This window comes from Vanessa tameamea, chromosome 29, assembly GCF_037043105.1.
Source record: "Vanessa tameamea isolate UH-Manoa-2023 chromosome 29, ilVanTame1 primary haplotype, whole genome shotgun sequence".
Taxonomy (NCBI): domain Eukaryota; kingdom Metazoa; phylum Arthropoda; class Insecta; order Lepidoptera; family Nymphalidae; genus Vanessa; species Vanessa tameamea.
The window spans coordinates 798,454-819,206 of NC_087337.1; the positions used below are offsets into that span (position 1 = coordinate 798,454).

The following is a 20,753-nucleotide window of genomic DNA, read 5'->3' on the forward strand; positions in this document are numbered from 1 at the left end:
TCTTAATGGAGTTTGATTGATGTCAGTCATAAAACACCACTAGAAAAATATAAATGGCGACACAATAAACGAATATTATTGGGTGTAAATGATCTATATACTTTCATGATGTATTGATGAAACGCTAGTCATGACGCGCGGTTTTGTGTAGGGTTGTGCGTCAGGCGTTAGACATAAAAAAAATGCGTATGACATTATATTGAGTTCATTACATTACATTAGCAGCCTGTAAATTTATCCCTGCTGGGCTAAGACCTCCCTTTGACGAGAAGGTATTGTTACCGACTTTAGTTATTTAGATTTAAATACATTGCGGAAATATACGATACTTTAATAAATCACAAACAATATCCTTAAAATATTTTAGTATTTCGATTGATTCTTTCCGTTTAGATTTAAATATTTATTTTGATTAATAATACGGTTTTTATTTTGACTAGAAATTAAGCTTATAATTAAAATCGGACAACCAGCCATTCGTTTCACTGGCCACGAGTGTTAACTATTAAATATTATAAATAGTGTTTTTTTTATTATAATTAAAATCCTATCGTTGAAAATTAAAGTGTTATAGTGTAAAGTACCTTCTCCTCAACGGGAGAGGAGGCCTTAGCCCAGCAGTGGGAAATTTACAGGTTGATTATGTTTATGTTATGTAGTGTAAAGTAAAATGTTGTGAAGTTTGAGTGATTTAAATAATAAGGGCATTACAGTATGGAGTATGTTCCAACACGCTGCTCCAATGCGGTTTGGTGGAATACACATGTGGCAGAATTTCGTTGAAATTAGACACACGCTTTCCTCACGATGTTTTCCTTCACCGCCGAGCATGAGATGAATTATAAACACAAATTAAGCGCTTGAAATTCAGTGGTGCTTGCCTGGGTTTGAACCCGAAACCACCGGTTAAGATGCACGCGACGTCCGTCCGTTTTTGCTAAAAAAATGCTACAAAGCTTCACGTATATACTATATATATATAACGGCGAGCCGGCAATATTGTTTGGTTCGGAGTCATCATCTTCGTCATACATATTCACAAATAATACAACAAATCGATAGCTGGATTATCGTATATTGATTTTTACAATATTTCATTGGCCGCGACCACATCTGTCTTATCCTCCTTGACAACTGACATTTTATGTTTTTCTAACGTTACAAAGAGTTATTGACTTCACTGGCCATTCAGAATCAAATCTCAAAACTTAGAGATTACAATCAAAGTATTTAATTATCTGACGCTGCGACATATATATACGTAATATACGGAGAACCCAGGACTTTAATATTTGCAGCCGTATAAGCTACCGGGGCACATGAAAACCGTTTCACAAATGCAAATAAGACCAAGTCGGTCTTAAGTTTTGTCACATTTCAAATATATTTGAATCGTGTGCATGAATATGTTAGGGCCTCTGTTCAAATATTGTCCGTGTCAAGAGATATTTACTAATAATACATATTTTGTCTATACGTTTGGTAACGGTAACGGCCGGGACATTATTAATTGTTTAAGATTTCCCTTAGTATATGTTTATTGATCTCATTTATTGTATAATGTTACCTATTTGATTTTATGTATTTTAGTCTTTTTTTTTAATTTTAATAACTGTGTAATTAGTATCAGTGGAAACTTAGCTGATATATTTTTATGCCATAAGTGTCGTATCATTGTTTGTTTCCCTAAAAAAAAAAAAATTACTCGATTATTTTTAGGTTTGGTTTGGTTTATGATATCGGTAGGCGGACGGGAAAATAGGTCACCTGATGGTAAGTACCGCCCATAGACAATGGCGCTGTAAGAAATATTAACCATTCCTTACGTCACCAATGCGCCACCAACCTTGGGAACTAAGATGTTATGTCCCTTGTGCCTGTAGTTACACTGGCTCACTCACCCTTCAAACCGGAACACAACGATACTTAGTACAAAATAGATGACTAATTGTAATTATATGGACGACTAGTTGTCGCCTGCGGTTTCGCTTCCGTTTTCGTTTTCTGGGTTTTTAGATTTTAAGCATAATAGTAGCCCTTACCTATGACTTTGACCTTCCTTGTAGTAAGCTTGCTTCGTGACAAATTTCATCAAATTCGGTTCAGACGTTTATCGGGCTTATTGAATCCAGGCCGTGAAAGAGTAACAGACAGACAGACATAGAATTACATTTTTAATACTATGAAGATGATAACAAACTGTGGAGTTAATCAGTCGTTGACTTCCATATAAATGATAAGTTCTCTTTAGGTCCAATTCAAATTTAAAGAAATCTGCCCCCCCCTAATGTTGAATACATACGGGGATTTATGGGCTCGATTTTTTTCTAATTTGTAAGAGTATAATTTGAAGTCAGTTATTTTTAGTATAATTTCATAGTATTTATGATATTCTATAAACATCAAAACCGCCATTAACCTCTGTCTACACAGCTGGACACGGGATTCTCAATGGCCGCTGAGCTATCTTAAGCTATCTTGAGCTATCTCGCTTAGGTCGCGCGGCCTCGCGGTGTTCACTCGATAACTCATATAATAAACAAAAGTGAGCCAGGGTAACTACAGGCACAAGGGACATAACATCTCTCCTAACTTTGGTGTCAAGGAGGTTTCTACTTACCATCAGGTGGCACCAAACAGTCCAATTCAACTATTTGAGACGCCGTTAATATTCAGCAGTAAATTTGAGAGTGACTCAAAATAAGTATTCTTGAAACAACAATCAAAATTAAAACCGAAAAAGTTTACGTTAACAACTTTATTGAACTTAAGATTTTGCGTTTAATAATTTTTTTAATGTTTTAAATTATCATAAACCTAGTGAGTTTATGACATAGGTTATGATATCGCAAAGCGAAGGAAGGACGATAAGTAACAGTTAATATGAAACATGCAGACATACATACAAAAAGACAATAACACATTTTAGCAGAAACGCCCTGTGGTGTACTAGAGGTTTATATTGGATACGGTTAAGTACAAAAGTGTTTAAATGATTATTTATAAAATTTATTGTAAATATAAACATGAGCCAACATGAGCTGAGATGGATCAGAGGTATGAACGCGTGCATCTTAACCGATGATTTCGGGTTCAAACCCAGCACCACTGTTTTGCCATGTGATTGATTTGTGTTTTGTATTCATCTCGTGCTCGGTGGTGAAGGAAATTCCGCCACATGTGTATCCACCAAGCCGCATTGGAGCAGCGTGGTGGAATAAGCTACAAACCTTCTCATCAACGGGAGAGTAGGTCTCAGTGCGACATTTACAATCTGTTATTTTATTGCACACATACAGAGTGTATCATCATAACACCTTAGCATATCCAACAGCAGACTCAGCGCGTTTTAATTTAAATGTATACATTTTAGTTATCAAATACTACCCAGGAGGGAGGGCAGATGTAAGGTACCCCTGACAACGTGTATGCAAAATTTCATGATCAGTCAAGTAGTTAAGACGTGAAAGAGTAACAGATGAACACACTTTGGTATTAATAATATTAGTTTGGATAGATTATACGCCCCGCGACTCCGTCTACTTCAAACCAAACATCTCCCCTCCCCAAATATCTTATCGAAGTTCTAGGGTAATTTAATTTGAAATCGGTTCAATAGTTTCATCGTAACGAAGTTACATACATACTCCTTTATTTATAATGTCTATAGTCTGATAACATTAATGCACAGATAAATAAAACTTTTAATGTGATTTATAAATAGAATCATGCCGCCGTAAATCTTAATATGTCGAAATAATGATCATTAATTTCTTTCGACAAATTAAACGAGTAATTACACATTAATTGCCTGAATTAATTATGCAAACGACGTTTAGTGTTGTTCGCTTTAATGTAAGCTTGGACATAAATATTTATGTTAATTATAAACTTGCAACATATAGAGAGAAGGGATATTTGATCGCATTGAGTTTTTACGTTAAGATATCATAATGTACGTTTCCCACCGCTGGGCAAACGGTAAGGGGATCTACACGCGCTCCAATGCGTTGTTATTTCCTCGTCACTGATTTCGGCCAATTAAACTACAGAAGTAGATTAGCCAACTATGCAGGACATAAGTGTGTGCACCAACACGAGTTTACCTTCCTAATCCTAAATGATATTTTTAACAGCTGAACCCGTTGTTCGAAGCCAGGACCTCGGGATCTACACCATTGTTTTTTTTTTTTTATGGCATTGATTGGCGGACGAGCATATGGGTCACCTGATGGTAAGTGGTCACCACCGCCCATAGACAAAGGCGCTGTAAGAAATATTAACCATTCCTTACATCACCCATGCGCCACCAACAATGGGAACTAAGATGTTATATCCCTTGTGCCTGTGATTACACTGGCTCACTCACCCTTCTAACCGGAACACAACAATACAGAGTACTGTTATTTGGCGGTAGAATATCTGATGAGCGGGTGGTACCTACCCAGACGGGCTTGCACAAAGCCCTACCGCCAAGTTCAATGTTCAACGCAATCCTCAGAACTATTATAATTATGAACCATAACATTTATCTCAATGCTTTCGTCATGATTAATTTGTTTCTTTTTTCATATACTTTTCATGTACAATGATTATTAATAAAAACGGAATAAAATAGGTCTAGTACTTCACCTATAGATAATCTGTATATCTAAAAGCGAAATACCGCTCACTGATTAATCACGAAATTTCAGAAACTATAAATGATTAAATAAATATCGGACAACATCAGATACATTACTCTGATCCCAATGTAAGCAGCTAAAGCACTCGTGTTATGGAAAATCAGAAGTAACGACGGTACCACAAACACCCGGACCCGAGACAACATAGAAAATTAATGAACTTTTTCTACATCGACTCGGCCGCGAATCGAACCCGGGACCTCAGAGTTGCGTACCCATGAAAACCGGTGTACACACTACTCGACCACGGAGGTCGTCATCTACACACTTAACACCTACAGACTTGAAATTTGGCAGGTAAGTATCCTTATAGGGTTCCTTGTAGACATCTGAGAACGGATTCTACGAAACTCCACCACTAAGGGGGTAAAACAGGGTTAGAAGTTTGTGTTTTTTAAATTTCGCTTGTGTTTTGTGTTTTATAATATTTATTATCCCTGTATGGTCCTTAATAGAAATTAAACACTAAAACGAGTACGTTTATCATAAACAAGGTTTTCATACAAAATTCCAAATATTATTTAAACGTTTCCAAACTCAATATTGTAGCGCTTCTGTGCGCGACGGTACTTTATTGTATAGTGAACTCGCCCCTACTTTATTGAACATTGAGTATGAGACGCACAGAGTAATTATAACAGAGATATTTTTTGTCTTTTATTTTATATTATTTTTTATTTAATCCACATATATAAAAATGAATCGCATCACGCGTGAACGACTGGATCAAATATTTTCATTGTGTTTGATGTTATCAGGAGAAGATTATTATGCCCGACCGTTTCTATCTATCGTTTCTATTTATAATAAAATTACGAAGACATTTTTAACTTTGCCGTTTCATAAATTCAAATCATTTGTAAAAAATACATTGGTAAAGAAGGCGCATTATTCGATACAAGATTATATTGATGATAAAAAAGCGTGGAGTTAATACTTGTTGAGTTCCAGGCAGGAGACATAACATACATATATAATTGTATTTAACTAACATGACTGTATTTTTAGATGTTGAAAAAGAGTAACTAATGAGTTTCTTGCTGGTTCTACTCGGTAGAATCTACATTTCGAACCGGTGGTAGCTTCACTCAATATAGTTTGTTAAATGACTATTCAAAAGTGCTTGTAAAAGCCTACTTGAATAAAGTATATTTTGATTTTGATATGAAAGAAAAAAATTAAGAAAGTTGCGCGGAATATTAGAAAATTGAAGAAAACTTATCGACAATATTAACATTTCTAATCAATAATAATATATTGTTGGAATCTTTTTTTTTTAATTAATTATACGAATTCGAATTTCGTCTTCGTAATTAAGACAGGTCGTACGTCGAGTCGACCAATTACATATTAATCAAGATAACTCAGTAGTTTGAAGCGTGATCGAAGAATTCGGTTTAACGCCTAAGGCATAACTGATCTTTTTGTGATTAGATTTACAATTCTGTGCTTGGCGGTGAAGGACTACATTATCTAGAAGATTTACATGGTGGTAGGGCTTCGTGCAAGTCCGTCTAAGTAGGTACAACCCACTCGGTATTATTGTGTTGCGGTTTGAAGGGTGGGTGAGTCAGTGTAACTACAGGCACAAGGAACATCTTAGCTCCCAGGGTAGATAGCGCATTGGCGATGTAAGGAATGGTTAATATTTCTTGCAGAACCGTTGTCTATGAGCGGTTGTGACCACGTACCATTATTAATATCATAACAATAAAATAAGGAGGCTACATGCAAACTGTGTGTGTAAGATGGCCATTTGTGTTGGAGCAGCGTGGTGGAATCTAAATTATCTGTTCTTATAGGAACGTGACGTTAACCATAGGAACTATGATGTTGTTTTGTAAACTTTAACCGGATCACAGTCACTAAAATGATATTCGTCTGTAGAATAATAGGTGGTAACAACCTAAGAAAGGTTGCACTACCCCACCGGTAAATACGGTATCAGAAAATCCACCAAATATTTGTTTAAAAATTTAAAAGAAAAGATTCAATTATTTAGTTTCTTTTCGGTGAACTCATTTCCGAACCGATGGCAGTTTTATTTAATTCAAAACTGTAACATGACGATTAAAAACTGCTTTTATGATCCTACTTGAATTAATTTCAAAGCATTTGTTTAATACTAATATTTTTTTTTTATTAAGGACAACTTACAAAACGTACACCATTTGTAGGTTTTAAAATAAAGGTAATTACATATTTAGTCGAGTGTTGTTTCAATTAAAAGTTATCACGGCTTGGAAAGGGACAGTTTTATCTATTCACCTAACACAACTTTTTTTCTACTATGTTATACAAAAAAGGGAAAAAAAATTACTAACAATAATAATACAAATGAAAATTACAAAAGACAAGGCAGTTACAAATTACCAACTAATTACTAAAACACTTAAAAAATTAAAAATATGCTGAGGTCATTTGATTTCTACTGAAAAAATAGCACTTTCATAACTGAAAACTGGAAATTACTAGTACAGATATAAGGTTAACAGTTTCCGAAGGCGCATTGGTGTTTTAAGTAATGGTCACGACGCCAATGTCTCTGGACGGTAGTTACCACCTACCATCAGGTGATCCAATTGCCTGTCCGCATAGCAAGTGTTACAAAAAAAATAATTAAATAACTTTACAGTATACTCTGTACGTAGATACTCTGTATCTCCCCTATACCTTACTAATATCCTATAAACGCGACCACGTCGGAATGGAAAACTACCCCCTAGTTTAAGGGAAGCGGCTTCTTTCCCATCAAATGGCAAATTGCATATTGTTCAACCCTTGGATGTTACATTCGACGTCGGTTATCGGACGAAATTGTTTTTGATATTTCGTCTAAAAAAAGTAACTCTTTATAAAATGTCCACAGCTGGGTTACGACTTTTGAGGGGGTGTGGCGCTCCAATGCGGGTTGGATATACATGACACACATGCACCTATTTGGTGGTAGGGCTTCGTGCAAGCCCGTCTAGGTAGGTACCACCTTACAATCGCTTATTGTACATCCTGTTCCTGTTTTAAAATTGAACAAGCCAATGTAGCTACAGGCACAAGGAATACAGCATCTTGTTACTAAGGTTGATGGTGTAGTGGTGTAAATATTTCTAACAACGTAAATCTTATATATTAACGGCGTGAGCCGATTTTTGTCCCAGTGATTATGGGACGACAGCTGCACATAAATAGTTATGGTCTCATTTCGAAGAGCTCCAGCCGTATGTGCAGAAAAATAAAGAATATTACATAACATAACATAACATAATCAGCCTGTAAATTTCCCACTGCTGGACTAAGGTCTCCTCTCCCGATGAGGAGAAGGTATGGAGCATATTCCACCACGCTGCTCCAATGCGGGTTGGTGGAATACACATGTGGCAGAATTTCGTTGAAATTAGACACATGCAGGTTTCCTCACGATGTTTTCCTTCACCGCCGAGCATGAGATGAATTATAAACAAATTAAGCGCATGTAAATTCAGTCGTTCCTGCCTGGGTTTGAACCCGAAATCATCGGTTAAGATGCACGCGTTCTAACCACTGAGCCATCTCGGCTTTTTGAGAATATTCTTGATTGCAATTTACTAAATTGTTACGATTTAACAAAGAATCAATTTTAGAGAGCGAATAAAGTTACTGGTCGGTTTGAGAGCGGTGTACACGGCTGTATAAGGAAAAGAAAATGAAAAAACGTAAACAAAATTAAATGAAATTGGTGTCGACAAACTCCAGTTCTAACTGAACTAATGTACACTATTTGACATTTAAAAAATGTTACATCATTTTTTTGGAATTAAATCAAAACAAAACCTGTCATAGGTTTCGAAATACCAAAATAAACTTTTGAATAAACGCGAAGTAGACCAACTATTCATTGATAACAGTCCAACAATCACTTTTATATACAAGAATATTGTCAGCAATATGGATATTAACAAAATTAAAACTTACAGTCGCTGCGCGTCTATCGGCAGTCTCCGGGGCGTGTGCAGCAGCGCTCTGTGCGCGCAGTCAGCGGCATTCGGTCGGCAGGAGCACGCCCAGGGGCACGCGGCAGCAGCAGCGAGCAGCACCGCTAGTAGCAGCAGAATTGCGCGCCGCATGACTGTTTGTGCTGCAGTTAAGTCATCTGAAGCAAGAATTGTATTTGTTAAATTTCAATCCGGTTTAAAACACTTATTACTCAAATGAATCGTAGTATTTGTTGATTAAAATAAAATTTAAAAAGAAAATTGTCGACGTGAATTTAGAAAATCTGTTCAGCCGTTCCAGAGTTTAGCCGGAACAAACAGACAGACAGACATAAATTGGATGTATACCGTGTATACATACACATGTTTTTAGTAAAAAGCGGTTACTTTTACGAACAGACACTCCAATTTTATTATACGTATAGAAGATGAGAGAATTTCACTCTGCTATTTCTGAGTATATTTCGATAGAAAACCCAGAGTATATTTTACTGGGGGTATTGCCCTGGGGTTGAACCCAAGAGCTCGGAGCAACAACTCTAAGAATTATCTATAGAATCGTACGAAGCCGGGGCGGATAGCTAGTCATTTAAAAATATCTTGTAAAACGAAATCAAAGTGCTCGCAAGAGTTTACTTGGGAGTTTGTTACTATCTCGCAATAAAGATATATATATAAAAAAAATGTCTGTAAATCATTACGGCCAGATGCATTACCGTGCGATGGCCCCTAAGTGTGTGTCTGTCTTATCGGCGATGTTCGTGCCTTTTATCATAACGCGTACATCCACTATGTCGAACGGAAATGGAATCTTCAATAGTTACGACTCTAATGATTTATATTTGTAGTGATAACACTAATATAAACAATATTTTGATTTTCATTTTGAAATTTAATGATAAAATAACATAACATAATCAGCCTGCAAATTTCCCACTGCTGGGCTAAGGCCTCCTCTCCCGTTGAGGAGAAGGTATGGAGCATATTCCACCACGCTGCTCCAATGCGGGTTGGTGGAATACACGTGGCAGAATTTCGTTGAAATTAGACACATGCAGGTTTCCTCACGATGTTTTCCTTCACCGCCGAGCACGAGATGAATTATAAACACAAATTAAGCACATGAAAATTCAGTGGTGCTTGCCTGGGTTTGAACCCGAAATCATCGGTTAAGATGCACGCGTTCTAACCACTGGGCCATCTCGGCTCTTTTTAATAATGATAAACAAAAAAAAAAACTAAACATTCTTCAGACACCGGTTCGGAAATTAGATTCTACCCAGAACCGGCTAGAAACTAATTTATACCATTCTAATTACATGAAGAGTATGTCAAAATAACTAAATTGCTGTATGTACATAAATCGCGTCTGCAAATCAACAAATACGAAGTCCACGTTTTGTTATCCATGTTTTTGGACATGTCATTTATTTTGTTTGAATTAAACCAATATCGAAATGTACTTAAGAAAGAAATCTCTTACGAGTACTTTGAATGTTCATCTTGCAGAAGAGAGCAGGAAATATGCAGTCTTCTTTTGGGAAAAAAATACCAATGAGATCGATCGAGTTTCCGACATTGCACTCAAACAGAATACTTGAAATCCGCGTGTTCTTTTTCAAATAAGTAAATTTTATTAGTAGTTTTTAAAATACGCAAAAAAATAAATTTAAGTCGTCCTAATTTTAGTTTTGCGTTAAATGTTTTAAAAGTGAATATTACACTGTGGAATTCTCGTTAACCTTCAACAAGATAATTGAAAATTTCGCGACAATTTTCAATAATATTATCGGCCGATTTCGAACACAGGAAAAGGAATACTTCAAAATCCCGGTCGACTTAAGTCATAAAGATGTTTTCGAAGAAATAATAAAACTATTCTAGATACGATCCTGTTAGTTTTATTACTCGTATAGATACGGAATATACCACCTTTGTGTTGTAAGTGGTCGCCTGTTGAACATGTTAAAGTTTTATCATTTTTAATTCGATAAATAAATGTAATCAAAATATTTATTAGTATGATGAAGTAATTCTTAAGCATTCGACAATATTGTTAATTACATTTACTGTACCGCATACGTAATCTTAGTGTGAGGTGGTCTGTGGTACCACCACGACTACTAAATATGGCACTGTTCACAATTATTGAATTTTAGAGGTGCACAGTGATTCTGTAAGAATTTGGTATCACACTCATGAAATTTTGACAAACGACTTATGATGATACGCCATTATGAACTATACCCCGTTCAAGTTAGCTTGATGTTTTTGACAGACGGGCTAGTGATGGGAAACAGAAAATATAACATATATAACAGTCGATGGAACGATGGAATGCGTAATTCAAAGAAGAGTTCAATTTTTTTAAACTTATTTTTCTAAAAAGAGTTATACCAGCTAAAGAGACCCCAACCAAAAGGACCCGCGTTCGTAACAATAACCTAACAAAGATCTTTAATAAGGATTTTTGTAATCGATATTTGTAGTAGTTACTGCCTGTTATTTGTGTCCCTACCGTCCGACCAATGTAACATTGTACAAGCGTCTATTATTTTCAGTGTTTCTATTTAAATTTTACTTTGAAGCAATAATATATAATAGAAAAAGTCTTAAAACTTTCGGATAACGCTTGAAGCTTGAGGAACTTTTGTATTATGTTATTTTTTTAAATATTTTTACAATTTTTAAAATCATTAAATTAAGAAAATAATATGTTCGTCATTGCAAAGTTATGTCGATCAGAAAAATTTACATCTGTCAAAAAGATCAAGCTATCTTGTACAGGTACAGGTTCTGACATTTGACGGTCGTGCTGCGGTGAGTTTCGAATTTTTACAGAATGCCTCAATCCCTACTATTATTATAAATGCAAAAGTATCTCTGTTCTCTGTCTCAAACTCTGTCTGTTACCTCTTCACGCTAGAACCGCTGAACGAATCTAGATGAACTCACCTATGGAGATAGTTTGAGTCCTGGTTAGTTTTCTACGAATCCATATTTGAATGGGGAAAAAATGGGGGTGGACGGTTTGTGTGCAATGAAGCTTCAAATTGAAGTTGTATGCAATTGAACCGACTGCCGATATTGTATTTTGTGTCTCTTGTTTATTTGCTTTTGGTTCTACTGGCCTTTACAGCGTGACGTGATGTAGTGACGTTTATCCTGATGGTATCTCCTATACGATCGCACTTCGTCTCAGGACGTGTTTGATCGACGTCACGACCGTTTGCGTGACGTCACTAATCGAGGACTTCCGTCTCCGCCGAACGCTGTAGGTGCGTGTTGTGTAGTGTTTTCCTTACGAAGGGAGCGTTTGCGAGTGATGCTATCGTCTTCGTCGTTCAGGACGTGCATAGCATGTCTGAGTCTGATCGGAAAATTTCCCCTGAAGGTATGTACGTAGTAGCGTTGCATATCGATAGTCCACTATCGATAGACTATCGACAGTTAGGGTGTTAGCGATAGTATCAATAGTCTATCGATAATATTGTCACGTCTCAATACTATTGATAGTACTATCGATATCTTAAATAGTTTTCGAGGTCAACTACCGATAGTCAAACTCTGCAACACATTCATAGAGATATCCACGCAGGCCCCGGGATAACCGATCGGGGCGATGGCCCCCTACAGTGGTGGCAACGCCGTCTGCAACTACAGACGGGTCCACCGGGTGGATTACTATCCGTGATGTCTGAACCGGGTGGGGTTCACGCCACAGAGCGATTGAGCCTAGGCGATCGGCGGATTCCGCTATGGTGTGTCCATGTCATGGATGCTCTCGTCGCGTAGCGAGGTCGAGTTCGCCGGTGGGTCCCGACGAGCGCCCGTCAACCCTCAACGAGGAAGCGGTCATTGCTAGATGAGGTCGCGTGTAGAGAATACTTATGACATTAAAACGTCCAAACGATAGCGCGATGCAGTGTACTACTAACGCCATCTATTATTAAATTGCGTAAAATGAAAATAACAATTAATATAAAACAATTTGAACATTAACATTACACCCACGTCAACACGCACAAATATTGCGTTTCAGTTCGAATGGTGAGCCAGTGTAACAACAGGAATCTTAGCTCCCCTTTTTAGGTGGTGTATTGATGATGAGAATATTTTGTAGCGTCAATTACCACGGGGAATTTGACTCAACCTATTTTCATTTTAAAAACCCGCGTAGTTCTCTAATCCCTTTAGAACTACCATAATTAAAATAGGTCGATTATAGATAAAATCTATACGTATAATAAAAAGTTTGTGCCAATCTATTTAAAAAAAAAACGAAACGTCGCGAGTCGTGAAACACCCGGTTAGAAGAAGTTTTTAGATATTCGTTTATTTAAATAATTTTCAATACCTACATATAATAAAATTAAAGTGTCTGTTTGTAATGATAAAATAACTGCTTTTTAGTAAATGCATATCTATGTATACACGGTACTTGTACCAAAATAAAATGTTTTACTATTTTAGTCTGTTTGTCTATTTGTTCCGGCTAATCTCTGGAACGGCTGGACCGATTTTGACGGGACTTTCACTGGCAGATAGCTGATGTAAAAAGCAGTAACTTAGTCTACTTTTATTTTAGAATTACATATAAATTAATAATAAAGTCACGCTTTTTTATTAAATTCAAACGCGAACGAAGTCGCGGGCACATCTAGTTATTAATAATGTCGTAGTTTCGAGTGTACATGGATGTATCAATAATGAGCTGCAATATAAAGTATTCTTAAACCCCATAACCCCATAAATTAATCAGTCCCCATTAAGGTCAAGTGAGGTCATCATTGAATTTGTATTATGGGTTCAGTACCCGGGCGAGGCAATTGTGTTTTATTTGAAACTGAGATTCTGTCGGTCTTATGAGTTTATTTGAGAGATGAATAGGTAGAATCTGTCTTACGAAAGAGTGGTCACATTTTTCTTTAATATCGGTAGGGGGACGAATGTACAAATGGTCAATGTACGTTGTAAGAAATATTAGTTATTCTTCAAATTATCAATGCACCACCAACCTTGGGAACTAAGACGTTATGTTAAGGCACAAGGGACATAACATCTTAGTTCCCAAGGTCGGTGGCGCATAGGTGATGTAAGGAATGGTTAATATTTCTTACAGCGCCATTGTCTATGGGCGGTGGTGACCACTTACCATCAGGTGGCCCAATACCAATACCATAAAAAAAAAAAACATGTCTCTTGTGTGCAGTTACACTGTCTGTCACCATTCCAACCGTAACACAACAATATATTTCATCGATTCAAGTCATTTGTAAAAAAATACATCGGTAAGGAGGGCATATTATTCGATACAAGACTATATTGATGATAAAAAAGCGTGGAGTTAACGCTCGTCGACTTCCAGGCAGGAGACATAACATACATATATAATTGTATTTAACTAACATGACTGTATTTTTAGATGTTTAAAAAGAGTAACTACTGAGTTTCTTGCCGGTTCTTCTCGGTAGAATCTACATTCGGAACCGGTGGTAGCTTGACTCAAAAGCCTATTTGAATAAAGTATATTTTGATTTTGATAATACTAAGTATCTCTCTTTGGCGGTATATCTGATGAGCGGGAAGCCCTACCACCAAGAAAAGCAATAAATATATTGAATCCATTACAACTCTATTAAAGGATATTCCCTCATTGATAGTATAAAGTTTCAATAGCCTGTGAATCCCACAGCTGGGTTGGGATTCTCCTTTGAAGGCCAAGCTATGTAGTTCATTACATAAAACTGCTCTTTTGCTGGTTGGTGTAAAATAAATAGGAATTATTTATTTGTAAAACATCGTAAGTACCTTAAAAAAATTATTGTAAGAGTCGACAAAATTTTTAGGGGCCAAATTCTCCCCAAAAAGTGTTTCATTATATTGGGGTATTATAAAGGCACTCTAAAAAAACTATTAAATCAATTTTGAGTTTTCCGTTTTTCATGATTTAACAGTCTCACGAAGAATTGTAAAAAAAAGGTGCGTGTAAATTATTTACGCTCGTAAGAAGTTTTTCTTCGGCGTAATTTAAAAAAAGTTTTATTACAATGAAAATATTCATAATCTACTTTAATAATCATTATTAAAGTAATTTCTTTTTTGATCACTACTACATTACAATTTTACATTAGCAGCCTGTAAATTTCCCACTGCTGGGCTAAGACCTCCTCTCCCTTTGATGAGAAGGTTTGGAGCATATTCCACCACGCTGCACCAATGCAGGTTGGTGGAATACACATGTGGCAGAATTTCGTTGAAATTAGACACATGCAGGTTTCCTCACGATGTTTTCCTTCACCGCCGAGCACGAGATGAATTATAAACACAAATTAAGCACATGCAAATTCAGTGGTGTCTGTCTGATTGAACCCGAAATCATCGGTTAAGATGCACGCGTTCTAACCACTGGGCCATCTCGGCTCACTACTAATTTCTAATAAAATAAACCTTGTAAAACACACAGATTTACAACGGTTTCCTTGCACTGTATTATGCAATGACTTTTGAATTTTGAAACACATATTGAGCAATTTCACTAAGAAATTCTTGATATGTTCGTACATTTATAACTAAATAACACAATTAGGAAATTGAATTTTAATATTTCTTTGATCACTAATTGGCAAAAGCCTGCTGAATTTGATTCGCCGATTTTTCTTATTGTATATTTTCTTTTCCGAAACGTCGGTCGTAGTGTTCAATTTAACAACCAATCAGTAAAAACGCTTCCAATTTGAATAGAGGAAGACTCTTACTATTCAAATAACATATGATTGCGTCATATATATATGTATTTAAATATAATTACTGTCTATGAAAATAAATTAACAAATTTCCCATATGGTAAACAAATAAAAAAAAAACTCAATAAATCTTAAAACACTCGGCGCCCAATAATTCCCACACTCATTTTACACTCATTAAGCACTCACTCTAATTGCATTACAACCCCATTAGCAGTTAATTTAACTTGGATGGTATAAATCACTGCATTTAAAAAAAAAAGCAAAAACTCAGGTTTCCGTGCCGCATTTAAAACCATTCAGCTGTCAAATGCCATTGTCCGATATTTGAATTCAACACCTTTGTGGCAGCGTCACAGATAATTTATAACTGTCAAATAGGGTTAGGTTTCGAAAGGAGTTTTTACATATATATATTTTTTGGTAGGTTTTAAATTAAATAATGTAGTTGTGTTTTTATTAAAATAATATATGGCTACACGTTCTAATTAGGTTTCTAAGTGAATTTTGATGTTGGTATTATTTTGTAGTTATTGGTAACATTACACTATAAAAGCAAAAATTCATATCTAACTGCTTTACTAACTTTATATCGATGAAAATTATTGATTTTTAAAAATATTTAAGACTTAAAGTTTGGTTGTTTGGGTAAAATATATTTATATTTATAAGTAGAACAGAATAAACGAATTCATGTAATTTATTTTAATGATTATACAAAAATTGGAAACTTAAATAGAAAATTTTAATTGAATGAAATTTAAAAAAAAAACAAATCAATTCTTTGCTTGGTGCTTTGTTAAAAAAAAACCTCGTTGTTCCGTCAAGTTAATCTGACGTTTCAATTACCAACAACTGTTCTCGGAAGTCTTTTTGTCCGTCACAATACAGTTTGTGGGTCATTGGCGAAAGCTACTGTTTTTTTTTATTTGTCGAAAATATTCAAAGGTATCTTTGTTTTACGACAAAGGAGGTCGTATTTTTTTTTCATTCACATTATTCTTGGTGTCCTTTATTTTTTAAATAAGTAAATAAGAAAATATTATCTGTTAGAATTATTAATATATTAAATTATATTAAACCGCACCGCTGCTCATAGAAATTGAAACTGCAAGCAATATTGCCCATCCCATATGCCCCTGTGCCTTGGAAATTATGATATGTCCCTTGTGCCTGTAGTTACACTGACTCACCGTTTGAAACAATACTAGGTATTGCTGTTTGGCAGTAGAATATATAATGGTGTTCCCAGACTGGGAGAGTTGAAATCTTGGAAGTATAATAGGCAATATTTTATCAAAATAAATCATTAAATCACGTAATAATCGCATGTATATTGTTTTATATGTGTTTGTAATGTATACTATATTTAGATAGTGTCACGCGACAAAATAACTAAATAAAACGAGCCAACTTCATTGTCTTGGTGTGTGACAGTTTCGCTTGACACTCGTCAAACGTCACAATACTTTGCAAGTGTGCGTGGCTATAATACTTTAAAATTTGGCCACTTTATTTTTTCGACACGTTCTACGATTTCAGTCTATCTAGACATAATATAAATAAACAATGGAAATTGGGATTGAAAATATGTATTTATATAAATGTGATTGATTTTGATTTTTTGATTTCGACATTATCTACGAATGTCTTGTTCACGAGCCAAAAAAAAAAGTGATTGCTTTTTTTTTTATCGATGCAACAATGACCAAGATTAGTCGATTTAAATAATACACGGACAGACAAGACTCCGTTACAGTTTTATATATATGTAAAGAATCACATGTTTTTAATTGCGAAGTAAACTTATAATTGATTCCCGCCTTTTTGCGGTCAAACAAAATGGCGTCGTCTTAACTGTCAAAAGATATTGATTTAGATGTGTGTGATTTATTCCTTATTATTTATCTGTGAGATATTCAAAAGTATTATTTGATATTTCGATTTTAAATTAACATTTTTGTTTTAATAACTTATGATTAGACTAGACTGACTCACCAGAATTTATTTTAATAACATATAAAGTGAATATTATAGATTCAAACGTGTGTTTAATGTTTTGATTTTATATAAAAAAATATATACGACATCGAATTTACCCGGTATTGGTCGAGAGCTTGAATATAATCTATGATATTCGTTATGGATTCGTGAAGCTGCATGACGAAGCTGTCTTCGGAACTTTGTAAATAAAAAACAGCATACTTGGCGGTAGGGCTTTGTGCAAGCCCGTATGGGTAGGTACCACACACTCATCAGATTTTCTACCGCCAAACACCAGTACTCACTATTGTTGTGTTGCGGTTTGAAAGGTGGGTAAGCCAGTGTAACTACAGGCACAAGGGACATAAAATGTTAGTTCGCAAAGGTTGGTGGCGCATCGGTGACGTAAGGAATGGTTAATATTTCTTACAACGCCATTGTCTATGGGCAGCCGTGACCACTTACCATTAGGTAACTCATATGCTCGTCCTCCAACCTATAACATAAAAAAATATCCCCATTGAATCGCAATTTCGATCCTCTGGGCGAATATTGAATCTAATGTCACCAGTGGAGGCAATAAGGCGAGGTGTTATACTTTTGATGAAGGTTTTAGAACCACTTCATCAACTACTCCAAGGTCTAAGGGTTTCAGTAATTATTAATATACTTAAGCGCTTTCATTCTTAAATAAATTTGACCCCATTGAATCGATTCACTCGAGGTCTTTTGATGTTTAAAAATAATGAATGGTTTTGATTGATGAATGTTCTTATTTGAATCCATTCACCGTGTCTAATACGTTTTAATCTTGCACTCATTATATTTTGGTTTGAACCTGCAGTCTTAATTTTAAGAACGTTTAACAACTAGGTCACGAGGGCTCGACCAACCTATGTCTATTTTGATATCATAAAGAGTATGTTTGTTTGTTACGAATAAGCCACTGAACTGATTTCGTTTCTACAAATAATTTCGTCATGTAACATATATCTCCAAAAATATATGATGTTATAAATTACCTTTTAAATTTAATACGTAACGTACAAATATACATATTTATACGTAGATTATATGTTGTTCGCAATGGCTTGACACAAATTTGCGATGCAATGACGAAGGGTCACTAAGTGATACGGACGGACAACACGCGCGACTGTTGGGTGTACTGTCGCGATGAATCAATACGTATGTTAACATATAACTATTTAAATCGAAGGAATCAAGGTAATAGTAACAGGACATTATATCTCGTAAAACATAATCATAATCAGCCTGTAAATTTCCCACTGCTGGGCTAAGGCCTCCTCTCCCGTTGAGGAGAAGGTATGGAGCATATTCCACCACGCTGCTCCAATGCGGGTTGGTGGAATACACATGTGGCAGAATTTCGTTGAAATTAGACACATGCAGGTTTCCTCACGATGTTTTCCTTCACCGCCGAGCACGAGATGAATTATAAACACAAATTAAGCACATGAAAATTCAGTGGTGCTTGCCTGGGTTTGAACCCGAAATCATCGGTTAAGATGCACGCGTTCTAACCACTGTGCCATCTCGACTTTTTTGTAAAAAGTAAAGGATAAAAAATAGTTATTATGGGTAATACCATCGCGGACTTTTTTTTTTGAAGACCTTTTTAAGGTGTACAATTCTGTAGTACATTATTTTGATCTATCTCGTAGGGTTGAGCGAGTATTTGCAATGTAAGCGCAAAATTTGTTTATTTACGACATCAATTTAGAAACCTTTAACATTATCTCTATTTCTCTAGTATATAGTGAATGTATTATACATATAAACCTTCCTCTGGAATCAATCTATCTATTACAAAAAACCGCATCAAAATCCGTTGTGTAATTCTAAAGATCTAAGCTTACATAGGGACAGACAGCGGTATGCGACTTTGTTTTATACTATGTAATCATGTTATTTACTAAAATGTCGGGTAGGTTGACATAATTGGATTAAATATAATAAATATATAATAAATATCGGACAACATCACATACATTACTCTGATCCCAATGTAAGTAGCTAAATCACTCGTGTAACGGAAAATCAGAAGTAACGACGGTACCACATACACCCAGACCCAAGACAACATAGAAAACTAATGAACTTTTTCTACATCGACTCCTGGACCTCGGAGTGGCGTACCCATGAAAACCGGCGCACACACTACTCGACCACGGAGGTCGTCATTTATTGTCAGTATACCTAAATTGGATAAGTTAGATGGAGATGTATTCATTGAGAACTGTTTGTAGTGCTCAATAGCTGAGCTATTAGCAAATCGGCTAGAATAGGTAGGTAAGGTAGGTATAGGTAGATATTCATAAAATCCGTTCTTAGAGGATGTCTGCATACTGCCTGCAAAATTTCAGGTCAGTGGCTGTTATATTTTCTGAAATTTCGTGATTAATCAGTGAGTGGTATTAAAAACATACATAAAACATAATCAGCCTGTAAATTTCCCATTGCTGGGCTAAGGCCTCCTCTCCCGTTGAGGAGAAGGTATGGATGCTCCAATGCGGGTTGGTGGAATACACATGTGGCAGAATTTCGTTGAAATTAGACACATGCAGGTTTCCTTACGATGTTTTCCTTCACCGCCGAGCACGAGATGAATTATAAACACAAATTAAGCACATGAAAATTCAGTGGTGCCTGCCTGGGTTTGAACCCGAAATCATCGGTTAAGATGCACGCGTTCTAACCACTGGGCCATCTCGGCTCGGAGTGGTATTTCGTTTTTATATATATAAATATAGTATACTGGCTGTGCCCCACGACATCGTCCCTGGACGTCGTTTCGGTAGCGTTTATATTATTTAAGGCTAATTATTTTGCGAACAAAACGCATACATACATTTGAATGCATATAGTTTATTTAAGTAAATTTTTATATGATAGAGTAAGGCATGTACGTAAGAGGAAGTTCGAAAGCGGCACCGGTTACCGAGAAGCTATGGGGAAGCCGGCTGTCATGGTATGGGCATGTTATGCTGAGGAATGAGGACCATTTTGTGAGAAAGGTTTTGAGAATGGATGTGGATGGATATAGAGGGAGGGGACGACCCAAGAAACGATGGATGGATTGTGCGAAAGACGATATGGTTAGAAATTATGTTACTTGTGAGATGACGTCCAACAGAGTAGGAAGTATGGAAGACATGCTGCGCCGACTCCAAATAAAATTGGGATTAAGGCAGGACTATGATTAAGTACATTTTTATACACGACGTTTTTAGTAATTCCATGTTTTGCCAAAAGGAAGCTTTTTCGGGTGAGCATGTCTCAGCATTGCCGTTGGGATTCTTTTTTTCTTTGAGAACACCTGCAACTTTAAGCGTCTTTCCTTGAGATCT

General features: G+C 36.0%; 2 protein-coding genes across 3 annotated transcripts in view; one reads left to right on the plus strand and one right to left on the minus strand.

Annotated features, from left to right (window-relative positions):
* Nucleotides 1–20,753, plus strand: part of LOC113400639 (grpE protein homolog, mitochondrial) — a 275,541-nt gene that overhangs the window by 121,970 nt on the left and 132,818 nt on the right. The window lies entirely within an intron of this gene.
* Sli (slit) overlaps nt 1–20,753 on the minus strand; it is a 153,753-nt gene that overhangs the window by 79,869 nt on the left and 53,131 nt on the right. For both annotated transcript variants that reach the window (XM_064219852.1, XM_064219851.1), the window contains exon 2: nt 8,634–8,811. In XM_064219852.1, coding sequence (XP_064075922.1) covers nt 8,634–8,785 — 152 coding nt within the window. In that variant the 5' untranslated portion in view covers nt 8,786–8,811. The remainder of the gene's footprint in view (nt 1–8,633; nt 8,812–20,753) is intronic.